Source organism: Eucalyptus grandis, chromosome 8, assembly GCF_016545825.1.
Source record: "Eucalyptus grandis isolate ANBG69807.140 chromosome 8, ASM1654582v1, whole genome shotgun sequence".
Taxonomy (NCBI): domain Eukaryota; kingdom Viridiplantae; phylum Streptophyta; class Magnoliopsida; order Myrtales; family Myrtaceae; genus Eucalyptus; species Eucalyptus grandis.
The window spans coordinates 74,178,162-74,191,989 of NC_052619.1; the positions used below are offsets into that span (position 1 = coordinate 74,178,162).

General features: G+C 41.1%; 1 protein-coding gene across 2 annotated transcripts; it reads left to right on the plus strand.

Annotated features, from left to right (window-relative positions):
* Window positions 1–41: 41 nt before the first annotated feature.
* On the plus strand, window positions 42–10,594 carry LOC104415960 (uncharacterized protein At5g08430). Of its 2 annotated transcripts, XM_010027392.3 has the most exons (9): window positions 42–283; window positions 1,107–1,830; window positions 2,904–3,016; window positions 4,231–4,290; window positions 5,378–5,428; window positions 5,750–5,800; window positions 6,648–6,718; window positions 8,194–8,441; window positions 9,818–10,594. In XM_010027392.3, the coding sequence occupies exons 2-9, from the start codon at window positions 1,176–1,178 to the stop codon at window positions 10,327–10,329; spliced, it is 1,761 nt and encodes a 586-aa protein (XP_010025694.2). In that variant the 5' UTR covers window positions 42–283; window positions 1,107–1,175; the 3' UTR covers window positions 10,330–10,594. The 2 variants fall into 2 exon arrangements, with proteins under 2 accessions (XP_010025694.2, XP_010025695.2); XM_010027393.3 differs by lacking the exon at window positions 5,378–5,428 and having other exon boundaries at window positions 44–283.
* The last annotated feature ends 3,234 nt before the right edge of the window (window positions 10,595–13,828 follow it).

The following is a 13,828-nucleotide window of genomic DNA, read 5'->3' on the forward strand; positions in this document are numbered from 1 at the left end:
AAAAAGGAAAAAGTCCGAAACAAAGGGAGGCAGAAACGACGGCGTGGGTGGCGTTGTAAGGTGAGGCGTGACGTCGCCGGTGGCGATGCTGGAGCGAAAGCACTCGTCATTTCGACAAACGCCGCGCGACCAGGAGGACTCCACCACTCGTGCACTGCGCCACTCCCCACACAGCCAGCGTCTCATCCTCTTCGTCTTCCTCGGGACGGCGACCGAGCGAGAGCCGTCGATTGGCCCCGCCGCCGCCGTCTGCCTTCTCCTCTCGAGCCGGAGTCTCCTAAAGGTAACGCTTTTCGGCTCTTCCTGTTGCTGTTTGCGTTTCGTTTTCGTTTTTGGTCCGGAAATGGAGTGTGTAGTGGGAACAGCTGGAGGCGCCCTTTTGGGCAGTTGCAATCCCGCTTCCGAGTGGCGGATGTGGATGGTGATGAATTGGTTTCCCTAATTGCCGATTACCGGGACGATACTGAATGCTGCTGCTGCATGCCGTTCTTTTTCCCTTTTTCCCTTTTATGCGCGCCCGGGATATCTTTCCCCTTTTTTCCTTTTCTCTTCTTCCCTTTGTCCCTGCCATTTCGATTCTCGTCCGGCAGCAGCAGCTGCATCTTTTCTCCCCCGCCCCTTCCTTCCCTCATTTTTCAAGGTGGCCCCCGTCCTGATGAATTCGTGTTGTTGAGATATTGCGAAATGAGAAATCTTTAGCTGTTTTTCGATACTGCTGGACGAGGTTTTCTTTTACGGCTGTTTTGCAGCATATGAATTGACAAGCATCCCAGGCCAGGGGCATAGCAATTTATTCTTTTCTCTTTTTCGCTTGGCCATCCTCCATCCTTTTTTTTTTTTTTTGGGTTCTGTGCACCCTTTTTCGGGGGAGAGTGGGCTCGGTTTTGTTAGTTTTGCTGCTTGGTCTTTTTTGAGCGCACATGGCGATTTTTATCTGTTTTTGCCATTGTTTTCTGTAGATAGAGGGCTTGAGGTTGCAGGTCTCTCGGTTATTCTATACTTTATGTGGTTTGTGTTGTTTGCCCCTGTGTTACATTGTTTCGTGACCTCAACCCTTTTGCTCGGATTGTTATGACATTGTCGAACTATTGTGTGTGTGTGTACAGAATTCTTCTTTGGAGAGGATAATGGGGACTGTAGAAATGTGACCCTTCGAGTTCAATCATACCTTGAGGATGGACGGTGGAGTAGAAACAGAGCCTTTCACGTGGGTGGAACAGTGTGATGGGCCAATTAATTCTCCCATGCCGCAAAAGAGGAAGTACCAACACAGGAAAAAGGAGTTTGTTGGCTGGGGGTCGAGACAGCTCATCGAGTTTCTTAAATCTATTGGTAAAGATACCCGCCAACAGATCCCTCAAGCTGATGTGGCAGCGGTTATAACCAACTATGTCAATGATAATAAGCTTGTCCATCCACAGAAGAAGAAGAGAGTTGTTTGTGATGAAAGGCTTCGCTCTCTTTTTGGAAGAAAAACTATTAGCAGACTTCAAATCCATGATCTACTTGAAGGACATTATGCAGAGAACCTAGAGCAGTCGGACGACGATTTTCTTTTCAGTTCCGGGGATGAGGACTTAACGCCTAAGCCTTCACTTCCTCAGAGAAAAACACCGAAGAAGAGAAAAGTGGTCGAAAGTTCAGAAAGTTGTTTCGCTGCAGTAGTTCCTGATAACATCAAACTCGTATACTTGAAAAGGAGCTTAGTTCAGCTTCTCTGCAAAGACTCTGTTAGCTTTGAAGGCAAAGTGGTTGGAAGCTTCGTAAGGGTAAAGTCAGATCCCAATGACTACCTTCAGAAAAATTCTTATCAACTTCTGCAAGTGACAGGTGATTTGCTGTAGTTATTAGCTCTTGGGCAATGGTAGAAGCTGCTTGGGTGCTTGCTGCATTTTTTTCCCTCAAGCTCTGGCCCTTTCTTTTGTTAAGTCACTTTGTGACCTGTCGTAATGTTGGGAAGGACCGTGTTCTGTGAGATAACTAACTATCAAAGTTTCTGTGTGTGGATTGTTTGTTCACTTAGTTATACTATAAGTTGAAGTGAAGTAGCCTAGATGCTATGCACTCAACATATTGGTCTATCCTAGATGCTATGTACTCAACAAATTGGACTATCCTTATTCTTGCACATTACTTCTGATGGTTTCTCTTATGCAAAGTAATTATGAGTCGACAAAGGGAATGAAAAAGGGAAAATAGAGGGTGTTTTTGTTTCACCAAAAGAGCTTACCGCCAATTAGTTTTTTTTGGGACTTTCATGTGTTTGGTTCGTTGAAAATGGTTATTCAATGGAAAGACATTACGGTCAAAGGGAACTCCCCCACTTAGAATTAGGAAAATGAATTCTCAGCTCAAAATAGAGGAAATCATTTTTCCAAGCATAACAAGTCTTTTTCCATAAACTTTAAGTAGCTTCTTTACCTTATATCTTAAGATAGGAGGTGTTTTATCAGTTTTTCAGCATACCACCAAATAGATGAGAACTAGTCATTTCTTTAAAAAAAATTTACACAAAAAGCATGTTGCTTTATCAAGAAATTTCCTGCGAAACAAACACACCCAAAGTTATTTATGCTGTTTAGAAATGGATTGCTCAATCTATTTATGTTGTTTAGAAATGGATTGCTCGTTCTATCTTCTATCCTTTGACAGCATTTCCTCTATGAAGTGGCGGCCTGGGGTCATAGCTTCCTCAGTGCAGTGCTTCATGTCGTAGCAATTACTTCATGATCTTGTATTGCCCTTATTCCAAAAATCCGGAAATTCGTAGTAATCTAACTGGCAATTGGGTCACGCTTGTTTGAATCTAGTGTGAAATGGAGTGGGATGACGGGTTTATGGGTGTCAACGCAGCTTCCTCGTAAATATTTGAAAACTGATTCCATTTTTTTCTACTTATGTAGGTGTGACAGGGGCCACAGGAACAACGGATACGGGCACTCAAGTTCTCCTTCAAGTGGCTGGGTTGTTTAGAGACATTCCCATTTCCATGCTTTCCGATGAGAGCTTCACTGAGGTAATCAGCAGATGCTAGCTTTATTTTCTTCTGATTGAAACCATTGCCTGACTTGAGTAGGCTTTGATACAGTCAAAGTTAAGGAGGCTTTGACGGTTTTAATGCTTACACTGTCTTTAAGGTGGTAGAAAAGGGAATGCGCATCTCTTTTTGGAATAGCTTTCAGCAGATTGCAATAGATGGCCCCTTCGAACCAAATTTATTGCTCTAGGATAAATCAGATTAATTTTGGTAATTAAAGAGCTACTTTCCAAAGTTGGGGAAAATTCAGAGTGTTGAATAAGATACTGATTGATTCACCTTTCCTTTTGATCGTGTGATAGAACTACTGAATTTCTCCTTTTGGAGATTTTTATGACGTTACTCAAGGAGATGAATTCACAACAGGCTTTTGCTTCCCAAGCCGCTTCTGTAGTAGGCAACTTAGAGCAGGACCACTACGCAAAAGTTATCAATTTTGGCAATTTTTTAACTTGAGCGTTACTTGACAGACTTCTGCAGAATATTTAACATTGCGATATTCTTCCTATCATAAGAAAAGATAAACCTCTCCCAAGTTCCAGCTCAAAACCATTTTGAGGTTGCATGACTGGTAGAGAGAGTAGTGGGCCATGAAAAGAGAAAGCTGTATGACTAACTTATAGGTGTATAAAGTAGAGTAGGCATGGGGGAATTGCCTGAATCCCATTATGTCATCCAGGTCAAATAGGGTTTTCTAGCTAAGATGTTGATTAATGGGGAGACTATGCTCGCATGGCGACCGGTTATGCGAAATTAATTAAAGCGATCTTGCTGTCCATTATCTCCAGAGATACTTGAATGACTTACCTGTGCATTTCCAACTTAGAAGTTTCCACCAGCTTTGGCTTGCCCAAGGTCATAAAACCAACTGTACTGGCTAATGACTATAAAGATCTTTTGATTGTATGGTCACTTTAGATGACTATAGAGCAGCTTGTCCTCAGCAAATGGAAATAATTAAGTCGTGATGTGGTTTTATTCTAATGATGAGAGTATAAGGCATTTTGAAATCAGAATAGCTGCCGTGTCAATTGCAGTACAGCAGAGTCAAGACACGGTTTTGTCTACATTCCTGTTTCATGGTTCTCGAAAGATTCTCAGTGAATTATTGTTGCTTGAATACGAGGCTTTTCTAAAGATTCTTTCAAACCATGGATTCGTGCCCATAATTTCTCTTTCTGATGTTTCTGCAGGAAGAATGTGAAGATTTGCATCAGAGAGTGAAAGATGGTTTGCTCAAGAGGCCAACTGTAGTAAGTTTTTCTTATCATATACTATCAATCTTCAATAAATTATCAGAACATCATATTTCTATGCTCTTTTCAGTGTCATAAAATTAGTTTTGTTTGCAGTAGTTGCTTGTTTATGTTTATATTTCGTAGTAGGTCTGAGGCGGTGGCAGCCTTTTTTCAAATTACAGCTATTTGGGAGGTGTAGCACCTTCCTACTCGGACATCTGAACACTTAAAAGAGATTAATGACTGTGGGGTGCATGTGGAAGAAACACATGGCACTTTGGGAGGGGAGCAGTGGGAGTTTGACTGATTGAATTTGCGATTGGAGGCTGTTGAACAGTGTATTTAACATCTGTTAGTTTATTGTAACCTTGTCATGGGTAGAAAGTGCCTTTTAAATCTTTTCCCTCCATACTTTTCGTTTTTTTCATGCGGCCATTTCTTTTATTTGGCTCTTGTGGCACCCATTTTGTTGTTATCTGTCTTTAAACCTTACTAGGGTTCTGTATCATGGATATCTTTTGCTCATTTTTAGCTTTTCAAGTGTGTACACTCTATTGCGATAATCACCAAAAAAAGAGGAAATAAATGAAAACTCACAGCCGAAACATTTGCCTACTTTCAAATCCCCTTAAAAATGTAAACAGCAGGAAGTGACAAGGGTTAAAACATGATTTAATCTGTAACTTTTTTACAGATCGGCGAGATATTCATAGTCCTCAAAAGTGAGTAAGGTTAAGCCTGTTTGGGTGCCTTCATTCTTCTTGTTATTGCTAGGCATCATGCTTTGAACTCCCATCTTGCCCCTGCTCCGCTTCACTAGTCCACTATGATGAAGTAGGAAATTATGATAAGCTGATATATATTTTGGGGAACTTGATGTCATTTCTATCAACATTCAACCTGAAATTAGTCTGCTGTGACCATAGAGTGCGCCTAGTGGTCCATTGAAGTTTAACAGGATAACGCTCACATTGACTTTTTTCTGTGGTGGAAATTTTATGTGCTGCACACTTGCCAGAGGGGATCTAAATATCTTTTGACTTGTAGATAAAGTTTCTTTATGACTAGCTGATTTTTTCTTGAGCAAGCTTTCCATGTATAGGCTGCACCCATAGCTGATCATACTGGCCTTCCACTTGGACTGAAAGGAAAGGTTCTTTGCTGCCTGCTTTTGTCGAACTAACCCAGTTATGTGGCATTCTCTTGCAATTGCTTCTGGCTCACTGTTGATATACGGCACTGTGTTAGTTATTGCTATTGTCAGTGCTTGTCAATTGCTTTGAATTTGTTATTTCACAAAAGAAATGCCTTTTGTATGTTACCATCAATAACGCCACTCGTGCAGTCATTTATCAGAAATAAATTCTTTCAAGATTAAAGCATTTAACTTGACAAAGCGGAACCTGTATGTTGAATTTTTCACTTATGGGTTTTGCTCTCGTCTTTTAGGCTTATTTGCACTTTTCTTTGGCAGGTAGAATTCGAAGAGAGAGCTCGAATACTACATGAAGATATAATGAAGCATGTAAGATCTTATCAACCATGTTACGGTCTGAATTCTAAATTGAGCAGCTGGCATTGCACAGTCATAGTGGCATCATTTATCCTTCCAGTACTTTTCTTACAAACGTATGCACTGCTAGTTTCCATGCTAGAAGACCCCAAACAACATCACAGAATTCGTTTCTGGTTCTAGTCAGCCTTTTAAATAGTACCTTGAGAAAATGGTGAAAACCACTTCTTGCTTAATATGGGTTAGAAGTGTTTCTTGATGTATGTAGCATTAAATCGAATATGTTGATGCTTGAATAGAATGGGTTAAGAGACGAGTACCAAGAAAACATGACAATTTCATTTAGATCAGTATAGTAGCCTCAGTTGTATGAAATGGAGTCGAGTAGGGGAGAGTGGTGGACTTCAATGGGAGTCTACTCTTTACGATCTGGTAGGGGAGCAATCACTGGAGCCCTGAAACCAGAAGGCCCAGGTATGGTGCTGCTTCTAAAGGCCTTTAGGTTGGTGAAGGGGATAGAACGAACCGAATCCCACCTAGGAAAGGGGGAAATGTTGCTGACCTTTATATGTTGGAGGTGGACCCGACCTTATGAGGTGCCTTTGGTTGACAAATCAATGATGCTCAATACATGATTGGCCAATGGGGGCAATACTTAATATGGGTCAGGCTAGGTCGTCACACTCCATGGCTGTAAATAAGTCGTATTGTTTGGCTTTGCATAAGCCTGCATTCTCGTGTTTGCCCTGTAGAACAATTTTTTTCCCATCAATGTCATTGCATATTTGTTTTGATATTCTTGGCATCTGGATTAATCTTCGACTGACCTTTCTTCTTCCTCATGCCTTTTCCTTTCAAGTGGCTTCCAAGGGAACTTGCTTTGCTGGAGAGCCGTATTGAGCGAGCCAATGAGAAGGGCTGGCGCAAAGAATATCCTTTTGCCTGTGCTGGAAATTTTGCTTGTGTAATAGGTGTTGGCCACCACACTGATGTGAAGTTGAAAAAAATGCACAATATGCGGATGTTTCAGTAATATCATTCAGTTGGATTGCTAACATAGATCGGTTCAAAGTGAGCAGCGCATTATGCTGCTATCTTGCTGTGTTTTTTTTTTTTTTTTGGGGGCGCATTTGTTTTCACCATATAACATTTATGTCGAGACCAGTAAACTTTAGACCTTCATCTTTTATGACAAGCTCCAATACAAAGAACTGGTCATTTTAATTGGCCAAGTCCTATGAATTATTTGACCCTACAAATTAAGGCGTTTAACATTAGAATCATGTGATCATGTTTATTCCAGTCATTTGCCTTCCATGTTGTCCTCTGATCCTCTCCGTGATATTGGTGGTGAATGAGCTTTGGCTTTAGTATACTTTGAGGACAATTCCCATGCATTTTTAACTGCATTTTCTTCTAGTTCTAGGATTGTATGGATACAATTACTTACTGTTTCCTGCATTTTGGGCTATATAAAACGTAAAATATGTTTATAACATCCAAACTTGCTGCATAAAGGAATGTTATGCATTGTGATTGATGGATTTGTAATGACAGAAGGACTGGGAATTAGTTACAACTGAATTGATTTAGATTTTTTTTTTTTTTGGGGGGGGGCGATGAATTGATCTAGAACTTAGTTTTCATTTAATGATAGCAAACAGGATCTAATCAGAAATTATTTAGTAGCAAGGCATTCCTGGAGTCTCGGCCTACTGTAAGAAAGACCTGTGTTCACAGAACACAACTAGTTATTTTTGACAGGAGGTGCCATTGCTGGTGATAGTCCAGTGAAATAATTGTCTCTACATGTGGAACCATAATTACTCGTATGTGATCCAGTGGGATGGTTCTGTGAAAGCATCCCGTTTTTTGAAATTTCATGCTTTCTGCCCCTTGAAAGTAAAGTGAGGCTATTTGTCGTCCAACGCATATATCATCACATTGAGGATGTACCCGAAATTTGTTTTTTTGAGGCTTTACTTGGTGGTGAGTATTGGTCACCCACTAGTTTCAGATTGAATACTTGCCATGTGATTTGATGGTGCACTTGACCTGACCATGCTATGCCTTGGTTAGTGACCCAGGCAGAGGATGTGTTCATGTGAACAGAGTCTTTTTGATGATTCCAATCATTCAGTCAATCACTTGGTTCCACTCCTGCTTTTACATGATGGAAGCTTGTCGAAGTTAAAGCTTTGTTACAATTAAATTGCCATTACTTTGTTGAACATTGGCTTTCGATATCATGGTCCAACGTTATCATTTATAACCTGACATACGAGACAGCATCTAAAATCTTGGTTTCCATGGCTGAAAATTCTTGAATACTTAACTCCCTCTCTTTTTCCCCCTCTTTTGGTATCAAGCCAGCAATCAGTTCCTTAACTTATTTTATTCTGTACGTTATTTGAATACTTGGAGAGGAGGAAGCTGCTCCAGACTGCTGAAGAACAATCGCGTTTATTGTGTGAGATACCTGAGGTGATTGCAGATGGAATAGAAATTGATTCTACAGATTCTCCGGACGAATTAGAAGAAATCACTACATCACCAATAACGCTCCATAGGGAAAGTTCACAGGAGGCTAAATGTGCTACTATGGGCAATATTGTACCAGTGACTAAGATACCTTGGATGACCAACTTGGAAGGTATGTACTGGCATCTTTTATTTAATGTTAGGCATCTGCATGGACTTATCAAATGGGAAGTGGTTCCCATCCCAAAACAACTCTCTCTCCTGGTGCGAACAAGACAAAATTCATTTCTTAGTGTCTTGTTTGTTGTGTTGGGTGATTGATGTCCGTTAAAATATTCGACTTTGGGAGGCATTGCATTTTCACCTAGCTTTCTCTTTCCTGTTGCCAATTAAATTCATCTGTTCTCATTTCAACATCCTTCACTCCATCTCTTCCACATCAACATTATTCTCTTCAAGGCTTGAGCTCTACAATATCACTGAATTTCTGCTCCTGTTCAGGAACTTCTCACTTTGTCTGTGAAAGCCATCAAGGCTTATGCTGACCCACCCCTCTCTATTTGCCTGTACTTTTCCTACTAGAATTTCTATGTTTATGTCTGTTGTCATATAAATCTTCTAGTTGGAGGCCTATTCAAATTGGTGAGCCTAAGAAAAACTCATCGAATTTTGCTTTATGGTTCGTCTTTGCCTGTTTCAATATCTTGAGGTGAAGATTAAATTAAAGAGAACAGACCAGAGAGAAGAAATGAATCTTCTGAAAGTCACTGGAGAAAGTAGAACCGTTGAAAAGGCTCAAAAATGTACTTGTGGAAGCCCAATGATACTGGGGCTATAAAGTCGATGTGGAAGAGTGTGTTGTCTGATTATATGATAAAAGTGGCATCTGTACCTTTCTATCGCATCCAGCGCAATAGTCATACTACTTGTATCGAGTCTACTGAGCTTTTCTCAATCAGACCTGATCGATAGCATTCCCAGTTGAACTTTTCTGGCTATTGCAAGAGTTCCTTTCCTACCCCCTGTTTAAAGAAGAGAATCCCTGATAAAAAGGGGTGAATAATCTTCTTGCTGTATTTGTGAATCAATATGAGAATTTGGGGTGAGTTTCGCCAGAACTTTTGGTAGAGGCGCAATAAAGGTAAGGAAAGTTGGAACCCAGGGAATGAAATTTTTTAGGTCTCCTTTTCATTAATGACTAATATATTACCTCTATGGGATCTATTCTATATGCACCGGAGAGAGTTTGAAGGCTGAGAACAGAATGGGAGTTTCGCTAACACCTCAAATAAAGCCATTTAAATTGCCCGATACAAGTTACTGAGCTTTTTAATAAATGAATGACAGATAATCACTTTTGAGCCAACATACTCTCATCCTGTCTGCTGCTTTGCTTGTGGGAATAATTCCAGATTGCAGTTAACATTGTGATGAGCAGGGAACAGAATTCTGAAAGTCATTGGCTATGTCAATTTGTCTTTTTCATTACTATCTGTGCATGTTGAGTTGGTGAGAACCGTTCCCTGTATTTTATGTCATAATGTGCAGGGTACCAGAATGGTATTCATGTTTCTGAATACAAAAAACAAGTAGTAGCAAGTCAGACAAATGAAGAAGGACCTGGTAAGATGGAGAAGCAAGTGTTTCAGGGAACGGAGGATGAGAAAATTCGCGCAACTCAGAAAAGTGAAGAATGTGAACAGCAGCCAATAACAGAGATTAGTAAGGAAGAAAGACGTGTGGTTGTGGAGAGCAATGACTTTCATGGAACAAAGGATAAGAGTGTTCAAACGCAGAAGGTAGTGATTGATTTGGTCAGCGATGATGAGGATGTGGATCCTCGGAGTTGCCAGAGTCAGAGCCATGATGATGACCTGGAAAGCTTGATATGGCACTATGCTGATCCCCAAGGCGAAGTCCAGGGTCCTTTCTCGCTTGCAACGCTAAAGCGTTGGAGTCTGGAATACTTTCCTCCTGATTTCAAGATATGGAAGGTCGGCGAAAGCCAGAGCAAAGCAATATTGCTAAGTGATATACTGTGCAGTATGTGCTCTAAGTAATGGGGAAGACATTTTTGTTACTTGTTATTTAGGTTTCACCTGTGATTTTAGCCACCGTTCCTTAACAAAACTCCAGAATTGGTTGAATATGGGGAATGAGTTATACTGACCGGAGGAATTCCTGCTTTGAGTTTCGGCGCCTCTGAATCAGCGGCAAATAAATAAGCTGGTCGTCTTGTTTTCTTGTACATTCCTTACATCTTGTTGTAAATGAGACCATTTTATTCAAATCAGTTTGAAACCGCGACTTACTTTTATTATTGAACTCCAACACCCTGCAAAGATGTGAATTGCAGCAAATATGCAGGCTGACCGACTTATGAATCCACTCTGTGCTTCGTCGGTCATGTGCTCTTCTTTGCTTGGTGAAAATCTTGCAGGATCACCTAGGAGGAGCGCGAGTTATCCGGCAACCCGTTTCACTTACTGCTCAGTGAGCATATATCTGAGGATGGTACTGCGTCGACGATCTATTTCTCAGGTCTACTCAATGCAGGAGAGCATCTAGTTTTCCTTTCAAAAGAGGTAAGACGCATGCTTCCATTTGCTGTATGGGGTGTTGAGTGAGAGGGAAGCATGCAAAGCGGGTAGGTAGGTGGATTGACTTTGTGCGGGGCACGGATCCCACCCACCAATCCCATCTTTCTCCATTTACCAGGATCAGTGCAAGTAGGGTTTTAATAATAGTTAGAGCTCACGTGAAGTACATGTCACCCGGAAATTCTAGGTTAATTGGTTGGACAGTCACAATTCTGGAGATATGGCAATCTCATGCGTTAATCCTGTCGCATTCGCGTCGAGGATGGTTTTGTCATACCAACGCTCGTAAGATTGAACTTTGCGACGTAATCGAAAGACCGGGGGTGAAATTGTAAAATCCACAAGAATAGTAGGGTTATCTGTCTAATCCATCTTTGAGTCGTAATGAACTGCAAATTATGAGCGATCGAGAATATTTTAATATGGTTCGACCCAATAAAAGAAGAATATTTTAATATGGGATTACTGATTTAACTCGGTTACGTGGCGTGCACCCAACTGGGACAAAGCTGGGTGCTTTTGACCAAAAGCCATGGCTGCGTGCGTCTGCGTTGCCGCCCTCTAACCCACATGTTTATTGACTAAACAAAACATGACTTTTCTCGGGGTTTGGCTATCAATCCGCCAGAGAGGCTTGAGAGATGGGAATTCCTTAGACTTGGAAATGTCAGAAATAATCTAGTGATCAACCGCACTTTTTTGTTATTATTAGTTAAAGAAAATCTAGATTTTCCTAAATTAGTATATATTATTCGGACACTTGTGACTTACACGTAAAGTGTTAAGAACCAAGCATCAGGGGCACAGGAGGTTGGGGCACTGCCTCTATGGACTTGGCCTCGTCATTGTTGGACACTAGTAAAAAGATTAGGAACAAGCTTTGGGGTTCCGTGCTCAAATAGAGTTTCTGGACTGATATCTCGATATTTAGTCATATTTTGAAAATTAATTTTTCGATTTTTCAAAAAAAGAAATAATTTTTTCTTGAACTTAAGCATGAGTAAGAAAGTTTTTTTGATTGATTCATTTTCCCAGCAATTCAAAAATAGAAAAATGAGGGAAATATTTAAAAAATAAATAAATATAATTGTGACTCTTCGTGAAGATGAATGAGGCAGGAGAAAATACTCGGGGTGGACGACTAGAAATCCCGAGATGATACGCAACCGAATCGCGACAGAACAAAGGGGATGGTGCCACGATACACTCCAATTTGGTGAATTAAAGTAAAGGAGAAAACATGCCGACGAGAAGATGATGATAGAGAGAGAGAGAGATAGGGACGCCCGTTTATGTTGGGGCGGTGGCGCGGCAGCTGGCGGAGGCGGGGGGTGGGGGGCCATGTCACGCATGAGAGGCTCGAATCCTTCCTGTCCCCACGTTCCAGTGGACGCTTGCTCATGGCCCCCCCCCCCCCACCCCGCGGCCAAATTCCCCTTTCTGGCCGTCTCCATCATCTGGATAATCACAACATCATGAATTGGCACGTTTCCCCCACCTCTCTCTCTCTCTCTCATGCATTAGTGGTGGAGTACATGTATGCCGATGTAGACCTGTCAAACAAACAAGAACATTAGATGGGATTTGGATCAGCTCGAAAATGAGCTAACTTAATTAGGTTCATTCACCTCGTTTTTGACTCATTTTTCATCCAATATTAATCTAACGATCTATATTTATCCCACGTTAAACCAAATCTAAGGGAGCATGAGATCGGGGAAGAGAGAGAGTTATAGAAGTGAATTGGGTTTAAATAAATTATTTTATGACTCATTTAATGAATATAATTGACCCATACAATAACTAAATCCATTATATATATAAGTTAAAAGAAAGAAATGTTTATGGCTGATTGTGACAGGTTTATTCCAATGTTAGAGAATGAGAAATCTCGATTCTCTTTTTTTTTTCTCCAACGATTCTTTGCGGGTTTATGCACGATTTCGCTTGGCATCTTTCGGGATTAATATAATGGAGGGCTCTGTGTGAAGCGGGGAAGCCAGCAGTGACCCCTTTGGCCTGTTGTCAATTATTGCTCCCCCCTTCCTTCCCCCCACTCAAGTAAAAGACAAAAAAGCCATTATAGAAATGATGAATTGCGTGATGCCCTAATATCTTGAATCTCATCTCGTCCCTGTGGCTCTCTTGCTCGACATTGATGTGCCGGCATGGCAATGCTCGAGAATCCATGCCTTTCGGAGCAGCAAAAGTCGGGTGGTCCTCTTTGCCTTCGGCCTCCCTCGAACGGTATCTAAAAAAGGGGGCAGTGTCTATCTCGTTCCAAGATTCGAGGGCCAATCCTGAATGCGAAAAATGTGCCTTCTATTGCCTATGATCGTTGCATGATTTCGGACATGCTTTTCCTTAAAAAGGAGTCGGACTGGGGAAAAACACGATCGAGGTTTCCACCTTTTTTCCGCATGTTTCCATCTCGTGTTTGTCGTGCTCTCGAGAGACGTGCTACGACGGGGGAGCCACCACCGTCCGTTCCAGAAAGTACAGCGCGAACCTAACCATCGACCGCACGAACCGACGGGCGGTGATTAAATGCCACCTGGAAAATTGGATAAACCCCCCACTAAAAGAACGAGAGATATTATTAAAGTAATTTGCTTCTCCCTGTATGATTGCTCCATCTGGCTCCAGGGGTAGACTTACTGGACCGGTGTTCATTTATTTTTTTTAAATATTAATAACGATAATTTTTCATTTTCACTTTTGAAAAGTAGAAAATTTTGATGAAATTGTATGCTTGGAGTAAGTCAAATTAAACAAGTCGTGATTGATACTCTACCGATCATGTAGAAAGTTCTTGTCAATTTTGTCTCTTCACACATTTAATGATCTTAATGATATATTGATTTGATATTTAACCTAATCGCTTTCGATTTCTTTTCTCATTGTTGATTGGAAACTCAACATATCAACTTCTCGTGTCTATGTAACGTGTGGTTTAGTG